This window comes from Salmo salar, chromosome ssa15 (genome assembly GCF_905237065.1).
Source record: "Salmo salar chromosome ssa15, Ssal_v3.1, whole genome shotgun sequence".
NCBI classification, from domain to species: Eukaryota; Metazoa; Chordata; class Actinopteri; order Salmoniformes; family Salmonidae; genus Salmo; species Salmo salar.
Window position 1 is genome coordinate 56,977,337 of NC_059456.1, and position 25,236 is coordinate 57,002,572.

Consider the following 25,236-nt stretch of genomic DNA (forward strand, 5'->3'; position numbering starts at 1 on the left):
ACAATCATCTCCTTAGTCTTGGTTACGTTGAGGGATAGGTTGTTATTCTGGCACCACCCACCCGGCCAGGTCTCTGACCTCCTCCCTATAGGCTGTCTCGACATTATGTTATTTAATACATGCATGTTTTGTTCAATCAAGTACATATTTATATCAAAAACCAGCTTTTACATTAGCATGTGACGTTCAGAACTAGCATTCCCACCAAACACTTCCGGTGAATTTACTAAATTACTCACGATAAACGTTCACAAAAAACATAACAATTATTTTAAGAATTATAGATACAGAACTCCTTTGTGCAATCGCGGTGTCGGATTTTAAAATAGCTTTTCGGTGAAAGCACATTTTGCAATATTCTCAGTAGATAGCTCGCCATCACGGGCTAGCTAATTTGACACCCACCAAGTTTGGTACTCACCAAACTCAGATTTACTATAAGAAAAATTGGATTACCTTTGCTGTTCTTCGTCAGAATGCACTCCCAGGACTTCTACTTCAACAACAAATGTTGGTTTGGTTCCAAATAATCCATAGTTATATCCAAATAGCGGCATTTTGTTTGTGCGTTCAAGACACTATCCGAAGGGTAACGAAGGGTGACGCGCGGACGCGTATCGTGACAAAAAACTTCAAAATATTCCATTACCGTACTTAGAAGCATGTCAAACGCTGTTTAAAATCAATTTTTATGCGATTTTTTTTCACGTAAAATAGCGATAATATTCCGACCGGGAGTCATTGTTTTCGTTCAAAGACTGAGAAAGTAAAATGGACTCTTCACGCGCACGCCCGTCTCATTGTTCTCAGATTGACCACTTACCAAATGCGCTACTGTTTTTCAGCCAGTAACTGCAGAGTCATCATTCAACGTTCTGGCACCTTCTGAGAGCCTATGGGAGCCTTAGAAAGTGTCACGTTACAGCAGAGATCCTTTGTTTTGGATAGAGATGACAAAGAAGGCGAAGAAATGGTCAGACAGGGTACTTCCTGTACAGAATCTTCTCAGGTTTTGGCCTGCCATTTGAGTTCTGTTATACTCACAGACACCATTCAAACAGTTTTAGAAACTTTGGAGTGTTTTCTATCCAAAGCTACCGAAGTTTTCTATCCAAATCTATTATATGCATATTCTAGTTTCTGGGCAGGAGTAATAACCAGATTAAATCGGGTACGTTTTTTATCCGGCCGTGAAAATACTGCCCCCTATCCATAACAAGTTAATGTGCTTCTTCTTGAGCCACTCCTTTGTTGCCTTGGCCGTGTGTCTTGGGTCATTGTCATGCTGGAATACCCATCCACGACCCATTTTCAATGCCCTGGCTGAGGGAAGGAGGTTCTCACCCAAGATTTGACAGTACATGGCCCCGTCAAATGATGCGGTGAAGTTGTCCTGTCCCCTTAGCAGAAAAACACCCCCAAAGCATAATGTTTCCACCTCCATGTTTGACAGTGGAGATGGTGTTCTTGGGGTCATAGACAGCATTCCTCCTCCTCCAAACACAGCGAGTTGAGTTGATGCCAAAGAGCTCCATTTTGGTCTCATCTGACCACAACACTTTCACCAGTTGTCCTCTGAATCATTCACATGTTCATTGGCAAACTTCAGACGGGCATGTATATGTATTCTTGAGCAGGGGGACCTAGCGGGTGCTGCAGGATTTCAGTCCTTCACGGCGTAGTGTGTTACCAATTGTTTTCTTGGTGACTATGGTCCCAGCTGCCTTGAGATCATTGACAAGATCCTCCCGTGTAGTTCTGGGATGATTCCTCACCGTTCTCATGATCATTGCAACCCCACGAGGTGAGATCTTGCATGGAGCCCCAGGCCGAGGGATATTGACAGTTCTTTTGTGTTTCTTCCATTTGCGAATAATCGCACCAGCTGTTGTCACCTTCTGACCAAGCTGCTTGGCGATGGTTTTGTAACCCATTCCAGCCTAGTGTAGGTCTACAGTCTTGTCCCTGACATCCTTGGAGAGCTCTTTGGTCTTGGCCATGGTGGAGAGTTTGGAATCTGATTGATTGATTGCTTCTGTGGACAGGTGTCTTTTTTACAGATAACAAGCTGCGGTTAGGAGCACTCCCTTTAATAAGAGTGTGCTCCTAATCTCAGCTCGTTACCTGTATAAAAGACACCTGGTAGCCAGAAATCTTTCTGATTGAGAGGGGGTCAAATACTTATTTCCCTCATTAAAATGCAAATCAATTTATAACATTTTTGACATGCGTTTTTCTCAATATTTTTGTTGTTATTGTGTCTCTCACTGTTCAAATAAACCTACCATTAAAATTATAGACTGATCCTTTCTTTATCAGTGGGCAAACGTACAAAATCAGCAGGGGATCAAATACTTTTTTCCCCCACTGTAACTAGGTCTTTCCATGCCGCACTCGACCACACGACTGGACAATAATCAAGATAAGACTTGCTTTTTAAAGTGTGGTCTCAAAAAAGCAGAGCATCTCTTTATTTCAGACAGACCTCTCCCCATCTTTACAACCATTGAGTCTATATGTTTTGACTATGACAGTTTACAATCTAAGGTAACACTAAGTAATTTAGTCTCCTCAACTTGTTTAACAGCCACACCATTCATTACCAGATTCAGCTGAGGTCTAGAACTTTGGAAATTATTTGTACCAAATACAATACTCTTAGTTTTAGAGATGTTCGGGACTAGTTTATTACTGGCCACCCATTCCAAAACAGGCTGCAACTCATTGTTAAGGGTTTCGGTAACTTCATTAACTGCGGTTGCTGATGCGTATTTTATATTATTTAGACCTTTATTTAACTAGGCAAGTCAGTCAGTTGTGGTATTCCTGCACAGCAGACACCAAACAAGCCATACTTGTGAAGAGTTAAAAAGTGATGGGACCTGGCTGCATAGGGTCAGAAGGATAGTGCACCTGCAAACATCAAAACAACATTCATTTAAGTTAATGAAAAGAAAATGTAACGTAAAATCATTTTTTAATGCATCATTATCAGGCAAGTTTCACTCACCTAACATATTCACTTAGCTAACAAATGTGCAGAGCAGCAGCACTGCAAACAGAAAAATAATCTTGGAAACTGGAAGTTAAAATGATAACACATCTGGCGAAGTGGAGTCTTGTGTTAAGACAATGAACCATAATCCCAGTCCATAGAGTACTAGCAATACAAACCGATTGTCATAGCTAGCTAGGAGTTAACCAAATAGGTTCAATGTTAGAAAGTTAGATAGCTAACATTAGGCTATAATAGCAATGTGAAATGGAATTCTGACTTAACATTACTACACACAGATCATAAACGTAAGGTTAGCTAGCGAGCCAGCCAACTAACGTCAGCTAGCTAGCTAACAGTCAGCTTTATATTGGCGGCTTTTGTTTATACCTGGAGCTAGCTAGCTAGCTAGCAATTCAATGAAGCTTAATCCCAACCCATAGAGTACTAGCAATACAAATGGATTGCCATAGCTAGCTAAAGTTAAGCATATAGTTTCAATGTTAGCTATTTAGCTTGCTAAGGCTATAACTAGCAATGCGAAATGGCATTCTGAGATAAAAATGGCAGTTAGGGACCCAGTCATCTAATGACAGCTAGCAAGCTAACAGTATGATTTAACTTCCAATATAAACAACTTCCTTCCAAAATTACAAATGTAAAATATCTGAAACTGTAGCTAGTCTCTTACCTGTATACAGTTGAAGTTGGAAGTTTACATACACCTTAGCCAAATACATTTAAACTCCGTTTTTCACAATTCCTGACATTTAATCCTGGTAAAAATTGCCTGTCTTAGGTCAGTTAGGATCACCACTTTATTTTAAGAATGTGAAATGTCGGAATAATAGTAGAGAGAATTATTTATTTCAGCTTTTATTTCTTTCATCACATTCCCAGTGGGTCAGAAGTTTACATACACTCAATTAGTATTTGGTAGCATTGCCTTTACATTGTTTAACTTGGGTCAAACGTTTTGGGTAGCCTTCCACAAGCGTCCCACAATAAGTTGGGTGAATTTTGGCCCATTTTCCTGGCAGAGCTGGTGTAACTGAGTCAGGTTTGTAGTTCTCCTTGCTCGCACACACTTTTTCAGTTCTGCCCACACATTTTCTATGGGATTGAGGTCAGGGTTTTGGGATGGCCACTCCAGTACCTTGACTTTGTTGTCCTTAAGCCATTTTGCCACAACTTTGGAAGTATGCTTGGAGTCATTGTCCATTTGGAAGACCCATTTGCCACCAAGCTTTAACTTCCTGACTGATGTCTTGAGATGTTGCTTCAATATATCCATGTAATTTTCCATCCTCATGAAGCCATCCATTTTGTGAAGTGCACCAGTCCCTCCTGCATCAAAGTACCCCACAACATGATACGGCCACCCCCATGCTTTCCGGTTGGGATGGTGTTCTTCAGCTTGCAAGCCTCCCCCTTTTTCCTCCAAACATAACGATGGTCATTATGGCCAAACAGTTATATTTTTGTTTCATCATACCAGAGGACATTTCTCCAAAAAGTACAATCTTTGTCCCCATGCGCAGTTGCAAACCGTAGTCTGGCTTTTTTATGGCGGTTTTGGACTTGTGGCTTCTTCCTTGCGAGTTTTAATGACTCCAACCTAAGCGTATGTAAACTTCCAACTTCAACTGTATAGAGCCATGTCGTGGTTACTCAAGCACAATGCGAGTTTAACTTTAAAAAAACAACAGATAAAAAACATCAGTGTTTTTGTTGTCTCTTGGTGTCTTTCCAATATATAACTCTTGTTCTGTACTTTGTCATGTTTTTGTATGTTTGATGTAGACTCCAGGATGTGGACACCCTTCATACTCACTCAACTCTCGCTACGCAAAATGTGTAATATACACTGCTCAAAAAAATAAAGGGAACACTTCAACACAATGTAACTCCAAGTCAATCACACTTCTGTGAAATCAAACTGTCCACTTAGGAAGCAACACTGATTGCCAATACATTTCACATGCTGTTGTGCAAATGGAATAGACAACAGGTGGAAATTATAGGAAATTAGCAAGACACCCCCAATAAAGGAGTGGTTCTGCAGGTGGTGACCACAGACCACTTCTCAGTCCCTATGCTTCCTGGCTGATGTTTTGGTCACTTTTGAATGCTGGCGGTGCTTTCACTCTAGTGGTAGCATGAGACTGAGTCTACAACCCACACAAGTGGCTCAGGTAGTGCAGCTCATCCAGGATGGCACATCAATGCGAGCTGTGGTAAGAAGGTTTGCTGTGTCTGTCAGCGTAGTGTCCAGAGCATGGAGGCACTACCAGGAGACAGGCCAGTACATCAGGAGACGTGGAGGAGGCCGTAGGAGGGCAACAACCCAGCAGCAGGACCGCTACCTCCGCCTTTGTGCAAGGAGGAGCACTGCCAGAGCCCTGCAAAATGACCTCCAGCAGGCCACAAATGTGCATGTGTCTGTTTCTGACCGTTTGAGCAGACTCCATGAGGGTGGTATGAGGGCCCGACGTCCACAGGTGGGGGTTGTGCTTACAGCCCAACACCGTGCAGGACGTTTGGCATTTGCCAGAGAACACCAAGTTTGGCAAATTCGCAACTGGCGCCCTGTGCTCTTCACAGATGAAAGCAGGTTCACACTGAGCACATGTGACAGACGTGACAGAGTCTGGAGACGCCGTGGAGAACGTTCTGCTGCCTGCAACATCCTCCAGCATGACCGGTTTGGCGGTGGGTCAGTCATGGTGTGGCGTGGCATTTCTTTGGGGGGGCCGCACAGCCCTCCCTGTGCTCGCCAGAGGTAGCCTGACTGCCATTAGGTACCGAGATGAGATCCTCAGACCCCTTGTGAGACCATATGCTGGTGCGGTTGGCCCTGGGTTCCTCCTAATGCAAGACAATGCTAGACCTCATGTGGCTGGAGTGTGTCAGCAGTTCCTGCAAGAGGAAGGCATTGATGCTATGGACTGGCCCGCCCGTTCCCCAGACCTGAATCCAATTGAGCACATCTGGGACATCATGTCTCGCTCCATCCACCAACGCCTCTTTGCACCACAGACTGTCCAGGAGTTGGCGAATGCTTTAGTCCAGGTCTGGGAGGAGATCCCTCAGGAGACCATCCGCCACCTCATCAGGAGCATGCCCTGGCGTTTTTAGGGAGGTCATACAGGCACGTGGAGGCCACACACACTACTGAGCCTCATTTTGACTTTTTTTAAGGACATTACATCAAAGTTGGATCAGCCTGTAGTGTGGTTTTCCACTTTAATTTTGAGTGTGACTCCAAATCCAGACCTCCATGGGTTGATAAATTGGATTTCCATTGATTATTTTTGTGTGATTTTGTTGTCAGCACATTCAAATATGTAAAGAAAAAAGTACTTAATAAGATTATTTCATTCATTCAGATCTAGGATATGTTATTTTAGTGTTCCCTTTATTTTTTTGAGCAGTGTATTTTGGGCACCAGGCATGTCATATAGTCTCTCTTCCCTCTCAGAATGTTTACTCACTGACCTTTGTGGGTAGCCATGGCAACTGAAAGGTCAGGTGTGTGGGCTGTATTTTGGACAGGAGCGACCTCGAGGTGTAAAAGGATTTAATACTTCTGTAAATGGTAAGGAATATAGGTCTAACACTAGGGCTGTGCCTGAAATGTTGCCCTTTTCCCAGTATAGTGCATTGTTATGGGTCCTGGTCAAAAGTAGTGCATTATATATAGGGAATAATCAAATCAAATGTATTTGTCATGGTTAGCAGGTGTTAATGCAAGTGTAGTGAAATGCTTGTGCTTCTAGTTCCGACTATGCAGTAAAATCTAACAAGTAATATAACCTAACAATTTCACAACAACTACCTTACACACACAAGTGTAAAGGAATGAATACGAATATGTACATAAAAACATATAAATGAGTGATGGCCCAACGGCATAGGCAAGATGCAGTGGATGGTATAGAGTACAGTATATACATATGAGATGAGCAATGCAGGGTATGAAAACATTATATGAAGTGACATTGTTTAAAGTGGCTAGTGATACATTACATCAAGATGCAGTAGATGGTATAGCGTACAGTATATACATATGAGATGAGCAGTGTAGGGTATGAACATTATTTAAAGTGGCATTGTTTAACCTCTAAGGGCTATTAACAACAGCCAGTTGAATCCTGTGGCGTGTTATTCAAATACCTTAGATATGATATTACTTCAATTTTTCAAAAATATGACTATTTTACACCATTTTAAAGAGAAGACTCTCGTTAATCTAACCACACTGTCCGATTTCAAAAAGGCTTTACAACGAAAGCAAAACATTAGATTATGTCAGCAGAGTACCCAGCCAGAAATAATCAGACACCCATTTTTCAAGCTAGCATATAATGTCACATAAACCCAAACCACAGCTAAATGTAGCACTAACCTTTGATCTTCATCAGATGACAACCCTAGGACATTATGTTATACAATACATGCATATTTTGTTCAATCAAGTTCATATTTATATCAAAAACCAGCTTTTTTTACATTAGCATGTGACTAGCATTCCCACCGAACACTGCCGGTGAATTTACTAAATTACTCACGATAAACGTTCACAAAAAGCATAACAATTGTTTTAAGAATTATAGATGCAGAACTCCTCTATGCACTCGATATGTCCGATTTTAAAATAGCTTTTCGGTGAAAGCACATTTTGCAATATTCTCAGTAGATAGCCCGGCATCACAGGGCTAGCTATTTAGACACCCAGCAGGTTTAGCGCTCATCAAAGTCAGATTTACTATAAGAAAAATGTTATTACCTTTGTTGTCTTCGTCAGAATGCACTCCCAGGACTTCTACTTCAATAACAAATGTTGGTTTGGTCCAAAATAATCCATCGTTATATCCAAACAGCGACGTTTTGTTCGTGCGTTCTAGACACTATCCTAAAGGGTAAATAAGGGTGACGAGCATGGCGCAATTCGTGACAAAAGAATTCTAAATATTCCATTACCGTACTTCGAAGCATGTCAACCGCTGTTTAAAATAAATTTTTATGCCATTTTTCTCATAAAAAAGCGATAATATTCCGACCGGGAATCTGCGTTTAGATAAACAGACAAAGGAAAAGAAAGCATTCGTTCGAAGTGGGCACGCGCCTAAGCCCATAGTACTCTGAGTGGCCACTTGCCAAAAGCGATAGTGTTTCAGCCAGAGCCTGCCTCGATATCGTTCAACTTTTTCCCGGGCTCTGAGACCCTATGGAAGACGTAGGAAGTGTCACGTTATTGCACAGATCCTGAGTCTTCAATAAAAAGAGCCAAGATGAAACACTACTTCTCAGACAGGCCACTTCCTGCTTGAAATCTTCTCAGGTTTTGGCCTGCCATAGGAGTTCTGTTATACTCACAGACACCATTCAAACCGTTTTAGAAACTTTAGGGTGTTTTCTATCCAAAGCCAATAATTATATGCATATTCTAGTTACTGGGCAGGAGTAGTAACCAGATTAAATCGGGTACGTTTTTTATCCAGCCGTGTCAATACTGCCCCCTTGCCCTAACAGGTTAAAGTGGCTAGTGATACATTACATCAAGATGCAGTAGATGGTATAGCGTACAGTATATACATAAGAGATGAGTAATGTAGGGTAAGTAAACATTATATAATATAAAGTGGCTAGTGATAAATTGATTACATCAATTTGACCATTATTAAAGTGGGTGGAGTTGAGTCAGTATGTTGGCAGCAGCCACTCAATGTTAGTGATGGCTGTTTAACAGTCTGATGGCCTTGAGATAGAAGCTGTTTTTCAGTCTCTCGGTCCCCGCTTTGATGCACATGTACTGACCTCGCCTTCTGGATGATAGCGGGGTGAACAGGCAGTGGCTCGGGTGCTTGGTGATCTCTTTGGCCTTCCTGTGACATCGGGTGGTGTAGGTGTCCTGGAGGGCAGGTAGTTTGCACCCGGTGATGCGTTGTGCACACCTCACTACCCTCTGGAGAGCCTTCCGGTTATGGGTGGAGCAGCTGCCGTACCAGGCAGTGATACAGCCGGACAGGATGCTCTCGATTGTGCATCTGTAAAAGTTTGTGTGTTTTTGATGACAAATAGGGTGACATTTTGGATGCAGCCTAGTTGTTGAATTCACTTTGACTTGAAACCTCCAATTCCTCTTTCCTCTTCCTGTCCAGGTGACCAATAAGGTGGAGCTGGAGCCCAGGCAGTTTGTTGATTGGATGAGACTGGAGCCCCAGTCTGTGGTGTGGCTTCCTGTGCTACATAGAGTGGCGGCTGCTGAGACCGCCAAGCACCAGGCCAAGTGTAACATCTGTAAAGAGTGTCCCATTGTAGGGTTCAGGTAAAAATACACACAAACGCATGTAGGCACAAATGTGCACACACACCGCAACTTTGATGTTGGTTCCTTTTTCTTTTTCTTCTTTTTGGGGCGGCGGTAGATCAGCTTTAAAATTGCAGATAAATTGATAGAAACCACAATCTAATTGTCTGAATAACTTCCAATCCCCAATATATTTTTAGGAAATATATATATATATATCTCTTTTAAAAAAATATATATTTCCTTTATTATTGTCCCCTAACCCTAACATCACTCCCTAATTGGAGTAAACGAATGGACAACAACACTTAGGATCTACTTCCAACTTAAACATACATTTTTATATTTTGTTTGTTGTTAGTCCCATCCTTCAGCTCATCTCAACCCCTCCCATCTATCTCTGAACACCGTTGTCGTGTCTTTGGGTTACCATTAAACGGAAGATATGTTTATCAATTATCTCCCTGTAATTATTATCACGCGATTAAACTGATTAATCGTTTAATTGTAATTAACTAGGAGATCGGGGCACCAAGGAGAATATTCAGATTACAAAGCTATAATTTTCCTAATATAACTTTCCTGTACTATAATATTCTATTCTATTACAGTATAGGCCGATTATCTTGTGGTTTAAATGGTGTATTTACCTCTAGTCCAGTCTCATTCCAAAACGTCGTAAATTGTTGTATCTGCACGAACCCAGTCTTTACTAAAATCATCCATACATCAATTGTCTTAAAATCATTTATTTACTACCCTAAGTAATTAACAGAAAAACATACAAACAGTAATTATCGTCACAAAGGATTGGTATCGGAATGTGCCCTACTGGCTAAACAGGCAGGTCGGCCTGTTGAACAATGGATCATAAAAGGTCGGCTGAGAAGTTACACAGGGTTCATTAATATTAACAATTGAAGGCTCACTCATTCGGGAACAATTGCAATCAATATATATTTACGCTCAGTGTGTCGTTCTGATTCTTGTTGGAGAGTAGTTCTGTTGGGGAGTTTTGTCCGCGTTCTCTCTCTCTCTCTCGGTTAGAATGGATCTTTCAGAGCGACATTCATTAATGTCGTCATCGAATGGTTGCTTCGTTGGTCTTCGCGTTCAATGATATAATTTACTTAGCTGCAGACTAATAATTAATATCAAAGACTTGTTCTTATTCTGTCAGTATCGATAGTCTAAAAGTTAACCTGTTAGGGCTAGGGGGCAGCATTTGCACAGTCTGGATAAAAAAATGTACCCGATTTAATCTGGTTACTAATCCTACCCAGTAACTAGAATATGCATATACTTATTATATATGGATAGAAAACACTCTAAAGTTTCTAAAACTGTTTGAATGGTGTCTGTGAGTATAACAGAACTCATTTGGCAGGCAAAAACCTGAGACATTTTCTGACAAGAAGTAGATACCAGATGTGTTGTATTACCTTTAAACCTATCCCATTGAAAAACACAGGGGCTGAGGAATATTTTGGCACTTCCTGTTGCTTCCACTAGATGTCACCAGCCTTTACAAAGTGTTTTGAGTCTTCTGGAGGGAGATCTGACCGAACAAGAGCCATGGAACGATGATGTCCCATTAGACACCTGGTGCGCGAGTTCATGTTGGGTACCCTCGTTCCAATACGTTATAAAAGAGTATGCATTCGTCCACCTTGAATATTATTCATGTTCTGGTTAAAAAAGGCCCTAATGATTTATGCTATACAACGTTTGACATGTTTGAACGAACGGAAATATATTTTTTCCCCTTGTTCATGACGAGAAGTCCGGCTGGCTTAGATCATGTGCTAACAAGACGGAGATTTTTGGACATAAATGATGAGCTTTTTTGAACAAAACTACATTCGTTATGGACCTGTGATACCTGGAAGTGACATCTGATGAAGAGAATCAAAGGTAATGGATTATTTACATAGTATTTTCGATTTTAGATCTCCCCAACATGACGTCTAGTCTGTATCGCAACGCGTATTTTTCTGGGCGCAGTGCTCAGATTATTGCAAAGTGTGATTTCCCAGTAAGGTTATTTTTAAATCTGGCAAGTTGATTGCGTTCAAGAGATGTAAATCTATAATTCTTTAAATGACAATATAATATTTTACCAATGTTTTCTAATTTTAATTATTTAATTTGTGACGCTGACTTGACTGCCGGTTATTGGAGGGAAACGATTTCCTCAACATCAATGCCATAGTAAAACGCTGTTTTTGGATATAAATATGAACTTGATAGAACTAAAAATGCATGCATTGTCTAACATAATGTCCTAGGAGTGTCATCTGATGGAGATTGTAAAAGGTTAGTGCATCATTTTAGCTGGTTTTATGGTTTTGGTGACCCCGTCTTTGAATTGACAAAACATTACACACAACTCTTGTAAATGTACTGTCCTAACTTACTCTAAATTTATGCTTTCGCCGTAAAACCTTTTTGAAATCGTAAAACGTGGTTAGATTAAGGAGATGTTTATCTTTCAAAGGGTGTAAAATAGTTGTATGTTTGAAAAATTTGAATTTTGACATTTATTTGGATTCAAATTTGCCGCTCTTGAAATGCACCTGCTGTTGATGGAGTGCACCACGGGTGGCACGCTAGCGTCCCACCTAGCCCATAGAGGTTAACCACGTGGTATGGTTCACTTTCAGTAGAGGAATTGGAAGGTAAAACCTATTAGCCAACGGAGTGTAGGCCTGGTCTGAAGAAATGTAAATCCGGGGGTGTTTTATAGTGCCCATAGAACAGCTTGTCAAATGACGCCTGGTCCTGTATGGGTCCCTGGGGGCGTGCCTATGACTGAGTTAGATTTGGTTACAGAAATACAATTCTATCACATTACATCAGTACATAGCATCTCAATGTCTTACAAAAGATTTATCCTTATTAATACATTCCATACACCCATATGATGCAGTCTTAAACTGAGTCTATTATATAAACAGTTTTATGGTAATATGGCTATATTGTCTCTTCTGAGTATCACAAAATGGTACCAAGCGGATCAGTTCGTAGCTGGATTCTTCACCAATCTTCCATACCTTCTCCAGAACGCAAAAATATCGCTTGGCTCTCCAATTCTATGAGTTGGAAGAATTTCCTGTGTCTCTCGATGGGCCATGTGGCCAGAGACTCTCCTGGAATTTTAGAGTTTTAACGACCCTTTACACACAGGGTGGATTGTGTGCAAAAGGGAGGGGTCAACTGTCCTCCCTGTACCAAAAGAGGCCAACGTCATGACACCATCCAGTTTCGATTTCTATTTGCCATACTGCCATACAGTACCAGTCAAACATTTGGACACACCTACTCAATCAACGGTTTTTCTTTATTTAAAAAAATAGTAATACATTGTAGAATAATAGCAAAGACATCAAAACTATGAAATATCACATATGGACAAGGTAGGGTTGGTAAACAGAAGTTAGGCCTATTTGGTAAAGACCATGTCCATATTAATGCAAGAACAGCTCAAATAAGCAAAGAGAAATAACAGTCCATCATTCCATTATTTTTGCCTCCCCTACACACACACACACACACACACAGTGAGTTCATGCATGCTGGTCTCCCTGCTCTAGTAGAGTAGAGCAGAAAGGGCAGGCCTGCTCTGGAGTGCAGGCATTTATCTAAATGTCAGCAGATCTTAAACTTCTGACTAAATACCAACTGGAGGAGGACATCTAGAATCATACGCGCTTGCACACGCACGTACACACACACAGACGCAGGCATCCACAAACAGTGCATAACAGACCACCCCTGTGATACTGGGGGTCTCAAAAGACTCCTAAAGGTCTCTCTCACACAAATGAACAACACCACCGGCTGATATGTCAGTAGTTTAACATAATCACACTCTTATGATTCAAAAGACCTCCCTGTGATGAGCTGAGTTCAAAGATGTCCACAGGCTAAACACTATCGTTTGCTGTCATCCTCTGTTGCACCTATTCACTTAACTCTCCTGTTCTGCCTTTGATGGCGAGGGGGTATGACATCAGCCACAGAATGGGAGCAGAATAAGACACCACGCTAACCAGAATCTAGTGTTGTGTATATCTGGTCACTCACTAAGTGAGAGAGAGAGTGAGAGTGAGAGTGAGAGTGAGAGTGAGTGAGTGAGTGACTTTTTGACTTTCTTTACTGAAACATTCTCATTTCATTTAAAACTCACCACCCAACCTCCCCCTTAAAAATAAAACCAAAAATACATCCTGTAATGCATACATGTACCATACTCGCCTTTCCAGCAACCACATGATACAAGCCAACATCACAATACTCAAGACAATACCAACTTCTACAACTGTATATCCAAGACATCTTCCCCAGCTATACAGACAGCCCCCCCAACACACCATATCTCCTGAAACATCTCCACACTTTTTATCATTTTATAGAACTCAAACTCAACCCTAAGGCGCGCAGAGACCATCCATTAAACAAAATAAAGGGTCTGTTATCCCGACTGTTCCCCTTTGTTCAAATTCCAAACAGAAAATTCAACAAAACACATTTTTCCTTCTCCTTACTTGAATACCTGTATCCCATTATGAACACCCCAACAGTAAAGACCACCCCCAACCTCTCACACAGACATTCCAACAGAGACATTGATGGCATTAATCTGGTGCACACAGAAAACACATGAATCACAGTTTCTTTCATTTTACAGAAAGGACACTCCTGCCCGACTCCCGGTTCAACCCGTGCCAACCAGCTGTTAGTGGCCAGGACTCCATGTAGAACCCTCCACTGGAGGTCCCCTGACCTCTTTGGTACTGGGGGTTTGTAGAGCCCCCTCCATCTAAAACCCACCATACTCTCCACCCCACATACCCCCTGCCACTGATGTGCCTTCACTCCTGTTAGGCTCCTAATGTTCCTCACCTTAACACAGAGGTTGTAGAGGGCTTTACCTCCCACCCCTTCAAACTCCCCCAGGCTCGGAGTGTTAAAATCTAACAAGTCCTCCAGACCCCCTTGCCAGTCTCCAGTCTCTGCCGTCACCTGCAGTGGCGGAAACATTGGTGGCCCCTCTCCCTTTGGCTGCTCAAACATCCCCCTTACCGGCTCAGACAGTGCCTCCTGGACCTCCTCCAGGAATCTCTCCAGCAGCCTAAGAGACGTTATTCCTGTTTGCTGTGCCAAGACTTCCGGGCTTTTCCACCCCTCCTCTCCCAGGAGTCTCAAGTCACCCAGCCTTTTTACACCCCCTGCCATCAGTTGCCTCTGCAGGGTGGCCGACTGGACCGATCTCAAAGGGATGGCTGGGTTGTGGAAGATAGGCTCCACCCACAGCCCAGGCTCCACACCCCCTTCTCGTGTGTGCCTTAGCAGCTGCCAGGCCCTCAGCACCGCAGAGTAAAAATCTGAGAGACCTGCTGTACTCAGCCTCTCCAGCTTCATGAGGAACAGCTGCCGGTCCAACCCTAAATCTCCAGCTCTCCTCAGCAGCGCGCATGCTGGTTCCCTCCAGCCAACATCAGTATGGTAAAGCAGTCTCTGCACCGCCTTTAGCCGGAAAGCAGCCATCCTGCTCTCCAGTTCCACCAGGCCCTGTCCTCCTTCGTGGATGGTCATATACAACACTGCCGCCCTCAGCCAGTGATGGCCCGACCAGAAGAAGTCCACCAGCTTGCGTTGCAGGTCTGCGAGCAGACCGGCGGGGGGGTTGAGGACAGCCAGTTTATGCCACAGGGAAGATGCCACCAGGTTGTTAATTATCAGCACCCTCCCTCTATATGACACTTGGGACAGGAGCCACCTCCACCTGGCCAGTCTTGACACCACTGCCTGTGACAGCCCCTCCCAGTTCTTCCTGACCCACCTCTCCGAGCCCAGGTACACCCCCAACACTTTAAGCCCTTCACAACCCCACTGCAAACCCCCTGAAAGCAGAGGAGGAGCCCTATCCCCCCATGCCCCACATAACAGAGCTTTGCTCTTGCCCCAGTTTACCTTAGCTGATGAAGCTCCCTCGTACACCTTCAGACTGGTCTCCAGTGCCTGCATATCCTGACCATCACAGAAACATAATCTGCATATGCTGACACTGCTATGCCTGTCACCACACCCATACCTGTCCAGCACACTCCCTGCAGTCGCCTGCGTAGCCCCCCTCCCACCTTAACCATACATGATGCCCCAGCATACAACAGCTTCACACAGGTCAAAAAACTCTTCCCAAACCCAAACACAGACATCACATTAAACAGATACCCATGGTCCACTCTATCAAAAGCCTTCTCTTGATCTAAAGAGACCAGTCCAAAGTTCACATTAGAACCTCTCGACAAGTCCAACATGTCTCTAATTAAGAACAAGTTGTCCGTGATTGAGCGTCCCGGTACACAATATGTTTGGTCCTTATGTACTATCGAGTCCAAGTGGGACTTCAGTCTGTTAGAGAGGACCTTGGCAAATATCTTGTAGTCCGCACAGAGCAATGCCACAGGCCTCCAGTTCTTAACCTCTTGGGGCTAGGTGGGACGCTAGCGTGCCACCCGTGGTGCACTCCATCAACAGCAGGTGCATTTCAAGAGCGGCAAATTTGAATCCAAATAAATGTCAAAATTCAAAATTTTCAAAAATACAACTATTTTACACCATTTGAAAGATAAACATCTCCTTAATCTAACCACGTTTTACGATTTCAAAAAGGTTTTACGGCGAAAGCATAAATTTAGAGTATGTTAGGACAGTACATTTACAAGAGTTGTGTGTAATGTTTTGTCAAGTCAAAGACAGGGTCACCAAAACCATAAAACCAGCTAAAATGATGCACTAACCTTTTACAATCTCCATCAGATGACACTCCTAGGACATTATGTTAGACAATGCATGCATTTTTAGTTCTATCAAGTTCATATTTATATCCAAAAACAGCGTTTTACTATGGCATTGATGTTGAGGAAATCGTTTCCCTCCAATAACCGGCAGTCAAGTCAGCGTCACAAATTAAATAATTAAAATTAGAAAACATTGGTAAAATATTATATTGTCATTTAAAGAATTATAGATTTACATCTCTTGAACTCAATCAACTTGCCAGATTTAAAAATAACCTTACTGGGAAATCACACTTTGCAATAATCTGAGCACTGCGCCCAGAAAAATACGCGTTGCGATACAGACTAGACGTCATGTTGGGGAGATCTAAAATCGAAAATACTATGTAAATAATCCATTACCTTTGATTCTCTTCATCAGATGTCACTTCCAGGTATCACAGGTCCATAACGAATGTAGTTTTGTTCAAAAAAGCTCATCATTTATGTCCAAAAAATCTCCGTCTCGTTAGCACATGATGTAAGCCAGCCGGACTTCTCGTCATGAACGAGGGGAAAAAATATATTTCCGTTCGTTCAAACATGTCAAACGTTGTATAGCATAAATCATTAGGGCCTTTTTTAACCAGAACATGAATAATATTCAAGGTGGACGAATGCATACTCTTTTATAACGTATTGGAACGAGGGTACCCAACATGAACTCACGCGCCAGGTGTCTAATGGGACATCATCGTTCCATGGCTCTTGTTCGGTCAGATCTCCCTCCAGAAGACTCAAAACACTTTGTAAAGGCTGGTGACATCTAGTGGAAGCAATAGGAAGTGCCAAAATATTCCTAAGCCCCTGTGTTTTTCAATGGGATAGGTTTAAAGTCAATACAACCCATCAGGTATCCACTTCCTGTCAGAAAATGTCTCAGGGTTTTGCCTGCCAAATGAGTTCTGTTATACTCACAGACACCATTCAAACAGTTTTAGAAACTTTAGAGTGTTTTCTATCCATATATAATAAGTATATGCATATTCTAGTTACTGGGTAGGATTAGTAACCAGATTAAATCGGGTACATTTTTTTTATCCAGACGTGCAAATGCTGCCCCCTAGACCCAACAGGTTAAGTTCACACAAGTCCCCTTTTTTGGGCAGTAGAGTCAGAGCCGCCCGACGGCAGCTCATCGGCAACTCTCCTACCCCGACGCATTCACGCAACACGCAAAAGAAGTCCTGTCCAATTATTCCCCAGAATCTTTTATAAAACTCCACTGGGAGTCCATCGACCCCCGGTGCACGACCGGGGGACATCTGGGTTACGGCCTCTGCCAGTTCATGGGACAACAGAGGAACGTCCAAATCGTCCCTCTGTGCCAGAGAGAGTTTAGGGAGTCCTGTGAACAAGACCTGAGCACACAAAGGATCACACACTTCTGCCCTATACAATTCAGTATAAAACTCCACAGTCCGCTCCCGCATCTCACCCACCACAGAGGTCACCCGCCCATCAGACAGCCGTAGACAATGCATACCCTTGGCTTCACTGCTCTGTCTTTCCAAACCAAAGAAGAAGGAGCTGGGAGCATCCATCTCCTTGAGCATGGAGAATCTAGCTCTTACAAGTGCTCCCTTTGCTTTAACCTGGAAAAAACTGCCCAGGTCCCTACGTAATTCAGCTAAATTAGCCTGGAGGCCTACATTGCCTTGCCCCACCATCTCTACCTCCATCTCACTAATACACCGCTCTAGTTCCCCCAATACTCTCCTAGCCTCTGAGGATGAGAGAGCTGTGTATTGTTGACAGAAAAGCCGAATTTGGACTTTCCCCACATCCCACCATTGGCTCAGAGACTCATACTCCTCTATTTGCTGCCTCCACCTTTCCCAGAAGGTCTGGAAACCTGCGCAAAAAGTGGCATCTTGTAAGAGCTTTACATTGAATTTCCAATAGGATGCCTGCCGGGGCCCTGGTGAAATAGACAGCCGAGCCATGGTTATGTGATGATCGGAAAAACCCCACCGGGAGAATGGTAGCGCCCAACAGCCTATTGCTCCGATTCCTAGACATATAAAACCGATCAAGTCGGGCTGCACTCACCCTAGCCCCAAAAACCTTCACCCATGTGTACTGTCTTGTGTTCGGATGTTTAGTTCTCCAAACATCCACTAAGTCGAACTGATTAATAATGTCCCTTAACACTCCCACTGACACTGAATGAGGCTCTTCCCCATTTCTGTCTTTTGTAAAATCCATTGTGCAGTTCCAGTCCCCTCCAACCACCAGTGTCTCCTCAGGCGCTACCTGTGAGAGTTCCTGTCTAAGACTCCCAAATAGAACCCCTTTTTCTCTCCCTGTGTTAGGCGCATACACATTTATAAAGACAAAACCCATGTTGTTAATTTCTGCTTTAACAACAAGGAGCCTACCCCTACACACCTCCTTTGAGGAGCAAATTTTTACAGACAGACCCGGTGCAAAAAGGACTGCCACTCCTGCACTAAGATTTGTCCCATGGCTCAACACACTTGCCCCTTTCCACCAGAGCCCCCAATCGACTTCATTCAACACATCACTATGTGTCTCCTGCAGAAACAACACCTGTACTTTTTTTTGTTTTACATATTCACCCAACACACTCCTCTTTCCCGCATCTCTGGCGCCATTTATATTGAGCGAGCCTACCCGTAGAGTCTCCATAAGAAGTGGGAGAAAAGCCACCAGAGAAAAAGACCAATAGCAAAGCTCAAAAACCCCAGTGTCAGAAAGAAAGTATACATCTAAACAGTGTCCGAAGGTAAACCCTTACGCACTGTTGTGACCCACTTCCTCAACCTAAACCGTTTCCTGGGTGAGAGGACACCATGCCCCTCATTTTTCACAGCATGTTGTACTGATCGTACAAACTTTCTTGAATCAGGGAAAAAAGCCTCAAGATTAACTTTTTTCCCCTTTGTCTCATTCAGGAACCTTGTCAGTTCTCTCAACGTGTACTTAGACCCCTCTGCTTGACTGGCTGTCAGCTCCGGGCCTATTGAAGAGGAGTCTGAAAAAATATCTCCTCATCCTCTTCCTCAGACTCACTTTCCTCCTCATCTCTATCTCCCACCCTGACCACCTGCTCTTCCTCTCTGGTCATGGCATCCCCCCACAGCAACAGGCAAAATTTCCATTGTACCTTTAACCACACCCTTTTTCCTTTTCCGCTTGGCACCCTCCTCCTCCCCCCTAGTCTCTTACACTTCCCCACTATACTCTCCTCATCCGCTAGCATAACCTGACTAGACCTAGCATCCTCTACACCACCCTCCATAGCATGACTAGGCCCAGCATCATTTACACCATCCTCCATATCATAGCTAAGCCCAGCCTCAGCTACCCCACCATCTCTAGCCTGACTAGGCTTAGCCTCCACTACCCCACCATCTCTAGCCTGACTAGACCCAGCCTCCGCTACACCACCATCTCTAGCCTGACTAGACCCAGCCTCCGCTACACCACCATCTCTAGCCTGACTAGACCCAGCCTCCTCTACCCCACCATCCAGAGAGAGAGAGAGAGAGAGAGAGAGAGAGAGAGAGAGAGAGAGAGAGAGAGAGAGAGAGAGAGAGAGAGAGAGAGAGAGAGAGAGAGAGAGAGAGAGAGAGAGAGAGAGAGAGAGAGAGAGAGAGAGAGAGAGAGAGAGAGAGAGAGAGAGAGAGAGAGAGAGAGAGAGAGAGAGAGAGAGAGAGAGAGAGAGAGAGAGAGAGAGAGAGAGAGAGAGAGAGAGAGAGAGAGAGAGAGAGAGAGAGAGAGAGAGAGAGAGAGAGAGAGAGAATAAATTCGGCCCATCTTAATTTACAGTTGTCTTACGAATGTCTTATATATTCTGATTTGAGTACGATGAAAAGGTGTTTTGGGATAGAGCTGCAGGTGCTTCATTTCGATCTTAGCAGAGGAATTGGAGAGAGAACATGATGACAGGAGGCCCTGGAATAGCCAAGATGAGAGCATAACAGAACACACACATGCACGTATGCAAGACACATGAAAGAACAAGAATGGGAGGAATCTGTTTGATGGAATCATTACTCTTATAATCTTGTTTTTCCCTAGGTATCGCAGTCTGAAGCACTTTAACTATGACGTGTGTCAGAGCTGCTTCTTCTCTGGACGAACCGCCAAGGGCCACAAGCTCAACTACCCCATGGTGGAGTACTGCACGCCGGTGAGGAACACACACACACATTTGTACATTTTAGTCATTTAGCAGACGCTCTTATTCAGAGAAACTTACAGTAGTGAATGCATACATTTCATACATTTATATATATATATATATATATATATATATACACTACAGGACAAAAGTTCTCATTCAAAGGTTTTTATTTTTACTCTTTTTTACATTGTAGAATAGTATTGAAAACATCAAAACCATGAAATAACACATGGAATCATGAAGTAACCAAAAAAGTGTGAAACAAATCTAAATATATTTTATATTTGAGATTCTTCAAAGTAGCCACCCTTTGCCATGATGACAACTTTGCACACTGTTGGCATTCTCTAAACCAGCTTCATGAGGTAATCACCTGGTATGCGTTTCAATTAACATGTGTGCCTTCTTAAAAGTTAATTTGTGGAATTTCTTTCCTTAATGCGTTTGAGCCAATCAGTTGTGTTGTGACAAGGTAGGGAGACAGCCATATTTGGTAAAAGACGAAGTCCATATAATAGCAAGAAAAGCTCAAATAAGCAAAGAGAAACGATAGTCCATCATTACTTTAAGAAATACGGAACATTTCAAGAACTTTGAAAGTCTCTTCAAGATCATTAGAGTTACCAGCCTCAGAAATTGCAGGCAAAATAAATGCTTCACTGCATTTAGACTCTGTGAATCAGGCCTTCATGGTCAAATTGCTGCAAAGAAACCACTACTAAAGGACAACAATAATAAGAAGAGACTTGCTTGGGCCAAGAAACACGAGCAATGGACATTAGACCATTCGAAATATGTCCTTTTGTCTGGAGTCCGAATTTGTCACGTCCTGACCTGTAAAGGGGTCATTTGTCATTGTAGTATGGTCAGGGCGTGGCAGGGGGTGTTGTTTTGGGGTTGGTTTATTTAAAGGGGATTTGTTCTAGTTTTCATTTTCTATGTTCGTTTTCTATGTGTGGCCGAGTATGGTTTCCAATCAGAGGCAGGTGTCTTTCGTTGTCTCTCATTGGAAGCCATACTTAGGCAGCCCTGTTTTTCCTTTGGGTTTGTGGGTGGTTGTTTTCGGTATAGCCTATGTGCCTTACGGAACTGTTTTGTCGTTTGTTTATTTTGTTTGAGGGTTCTCTCTAAATAAAGAAGGAAAATGAGCACTATACCCGCTGCGCCTTGGTCTGTCCCTTACGACGCCTATGACAGAACCACCCACCGAAAGAGGACCAAGCAGCGGAAGAAGGAGCAGCAGGAGGAATGGACATGGGAGAAGATATTGGACGGCAAGGGATCCTGGATATGGGAGGAGAACCAGAAGGGATTGAATCGCCATCCATGGGAAGAAGTGGAGGCAGCAAGGGCAGAGCGGCGACGAGAGGAGGCTCTAAATGCACCGAAAGGCAAGACGGAGAGGCAGCCCCCAACATTTTTTTAGGGGGGGCACAAGGGGAGTTGGGCAGGGTCAGGATGGAGTCCTGAGACAACTTCCCGGGCTTACTATGAGGAGCAAGTGATGGAGCACACACCGTATTTTGCGGTGACGCGCACTGTGTCGTCAGGGCGCATACAAAGGTCGGTGCGAACTGTGCCCGCACCCCGCAGTGATCGAGTGAAGTGGAGTATCCAGCCAGGGCGGGTTGTGCAGGCCGTGCGCTCCAGACCTCCAGTGCGCCTTCAAGACCCAGTGGACCCTGTGCCTGCTCCGTGCACTCTACCTCCAGCGCGCCACCAAAGCCCAGTACGCCTTGTTCCTGCTCCCCGCACTAGCCCGACGGTGTGTGTGACTAGCCTGGCGCCTCCTATGCCAGCCCCACGAAGCAGACCTCCAGTGCGCCACCATAGCCCGGTAAGGCCGGTGCGTGCTGTGAGCACGCAGTCTGAAGTACGTCTCCCCAGTCCGGTGAGGCCAGTTCCAGCGCCCCGAAGGAAGCCTGTAATGAGGGTCAATGGTCCGACATCTCCAGCGATAATCTATGGCAAGAAGCCTCCAGTGAAAACCCATGGCCCGGAGCCGCCAGTGATGATCCATGGAACAAAGCCTCCAGTGATTATCCATGGCACAAAGCCTCCAGTGATTATCCATGACGCGGAACCAGTAGTGATGACCCATGGCACGGAGCATGCAGCGAAGGTCCCCAGTCCGGAACCTACAGAGACGCTCTTCAGCCCGGAGCCTCCAGCAATACTCCTCAACCCGGAGCCTCCAGCAATACTCCTCAACCCGGGGCCTCCAGCAATACTCCTCAACCCGGGGCCTCCAGCGACGCCCCTGAGCCCGGGGCCTCCAGCGACGCCCCTGAGCCCGGGGCCTCCAGCGACGCCCCTGAGCCCGGGGCCTCCAGCGACGCCCCTGAGCCCGGGGCCTCCAGCGACGCCCCGGGGCCTCCAGCGATGCCCCGCAGCCCGGGGCCTCCAGCGGCGCCCCTCAGCCCGGGGCCTCCAGCGGTGGTCTGCAGCCAAGGGCCTTCAGAACAGGAGCTACGCCCAGAGCCAGAGCCACCTCCGTAGTGGGAGGATTGGCGAAGGGGGAGTGTAGCACAGGAACCATTGTTGACGGTGGCCACCCTCCCTTCCCTCCCTTTAGGTTTGGGGCTGTTTTTGTGGGGTTTTTGTTTTGAGGTGCAGTCGGGGTCTGCACCTTTGGGGGGGGGGGTACTGTCACGTCCTGACCAGTAAAGGGGTCATTTGTCATTGTAGTTTGTTCTAGTTTTCGTTTTCTATGTGTGGACGAGTATGGTTTCCAATCAGAGGCAGGTGTCTTTCGTTGTCTCTGATTGGAAGCCATACTTAGGCAGCCCTTTTTTCCTTTGGGTTTGTGGATGGTTGTTGTCGGTATAGCCTATGTGCCTTACGGAACTGTTGATTGTCGGTTTGGTATTTTTGTGTAAGTGTTCACTTTATTACGATAATAAAAGATGAGCACTATACCCACTGCGCTTTGGTACCCTTTCATCGACGCTTATGTCAGAATTTGAGATTTTTGGTTCCAACCGCCATGTCTTTGTGAGAAGCGGTGTAGGTCAATGGATGATCTCCGCATGTGTATTTTCCACTGTAAAACATGGAGGAGGAAGTGTTATGGTGTGGGGGTGCTTCGCTGGTGACACTGTGTCTGATTTATTTTGAATTCAAGGCACACTTAACCTGTTTGGGCTAGGGGGCAGTATTTGCACGGCCAGATAAAAAAACGTACCCGATTTAATCTGGTTACTACTCCTGCCCAGAAACTAGAATATGCATATAATTTTTGGCTTTGGATAGTAAACACCCTAAAGTTTCTAAAACTGTTTGAATGGTGTCTGTGAGTATAACAGAACTCATTTGGCAGGCCAAAACCTAAGAAGATTCCTTACAGGAAGTGGCCTGTCTGACCATTTCTTGCCCTCCTTGATCATCTCTAACAAATACAGGGGATCTCTGGCATGACGTGACACTTCCTACGGCTCCCATGGGCTCTCAGAAGGCGGGAAAAAGCTGAACAATGTAATTCCATCCCCAGGCTGAAACACATTAGCGCGTTTGGCAAGTGCTCTATCAGAGGGCCATCAGACTGAGGCTCGTGCATGAGGGGATAGCATGCTTTTACTTTCACTCTCTTTGTAATAAAAAACGATTTCCCGGTCGGAATATTATTGCTTTTTTACGAGAAAAATTGCATAAAAATTGATTTTAACCTCTATGGGCTAGGTGGGATGCTTGCTTATTTACCCTTTAGGATAGTGTCTTGAACGCACGAACAAAACGCCGCTATTTGGATATAACGATGGATTATTTTGGACCAAACCAACATTTGTTATTGAAGTAGAAGTCCTGGGAGTGCATTCTGACGAAAACAACAAAGGTAATACAATTTTTCTTATAGTAAATCTGACTTTGATGAGTGCTAAACTTGCTGGGTGTCTAAATAGCTAGCCCTGTGATGCCGGGCTATCTACTGAGAATATTGCAAAATGTGCTTTCACCGAAAAGCTATTTTAAAATCGGACATATCGAGTGCATAGAGGAGTTCTGTATCTATAATTCTTAAAATAATTGTTATGCTTTTTGGGAACGTTTATCATGAGTAATTTAGTAAATTCACCGGCAGTGTTCGGTGGGAATGCTAGTCACATGCTAGTCACATGCTAATGTAAAAAGCTGTTTTTTTGATATAAATATGAACTTGATTGAACAAAACATGCATGTATTGTATAACATAATATCCTAGGGTGTTCATCTGATGAAGATCATCAAAGGTTAGTGCTGCATTTAGCTGTGGTTTGGGTTTATGTGACATTATATGCTAGCTTGAAAAATGGGTGTCTGATTATTTCTGGCTGGGTACTCTGCTGACATAATCTAATGTTTTGCTTTCGTTGTAAAGCCTTTTTGAAATCGGACAGTGTGGTTAGATTAATGAGAGTCTTGTCTTTAAAATGGTGTAAAATAGTCATACGTTTGAAAAATTGAAGTTTTCGGATTTTTGAGGTATTTGAATATCGCGCCACGGGATTACACTGGCTGTTGAGTAGGTGGGACGCTTGCTAGCCCATAGAAGTTAACCAGTATGGCTACCACAGCATTCTGCAGCGATACTCCATCCCATCTGGTTTGGGCTTAGTGGGACTATCATTTGTTTTCAACAGGACAATGACCCAAAGCACCTCCAGGCTGTGTAAGGGCTATTTGATCAAGAAGGAGAGCGATGGAGTGCTGCATAAGTTGAGCTGGCCTTCACAATCCCCCGATCTCAACCAAATTGAGATGGTTTGGGATGAGTCGGACCTCAGAGAGAAGGAAAAGAAGCCATCAAGTGCTCAGCATATGTGAAAACTCCTTCAATACAGGACTAAGATTGAATTCTACAACACCAGCTTTGATGCTTGTCGGATGTGGCAGGGCTTGCAAGCTATTACGGATTACAAAGGGAAACACAGCCTCGAGCTGCCAAGTGACGCGA

The 25,236-nt window shown here is 44.0% G+C and overlaps 1 protein-coding gene across 1 annotated transcript in view; it reads left to right on the forward strand.

Moving 5' to 3' along the window:
• The window catches only part of LOC106571754 (utrophin), a 190,756-nt gene that overhangs the window by 119,331 nt on the left and 46,189 nt on the right, over positions 1-25,236 (forward strand). The window contains exons 14-15 of the mRNA XM_014145173.2: positions 9,160-9,326; positions 20,201-20,312. Of these exons, the coding sequence (XP_014000648.1) occupies positions 9,160-9,326; positions 20,201-20,312 (279 nt within the window). The remainder of the gene's footprint in view (positions 1-9,159; positions 9,327-20,200; positions 20,313-25,236) is intronic.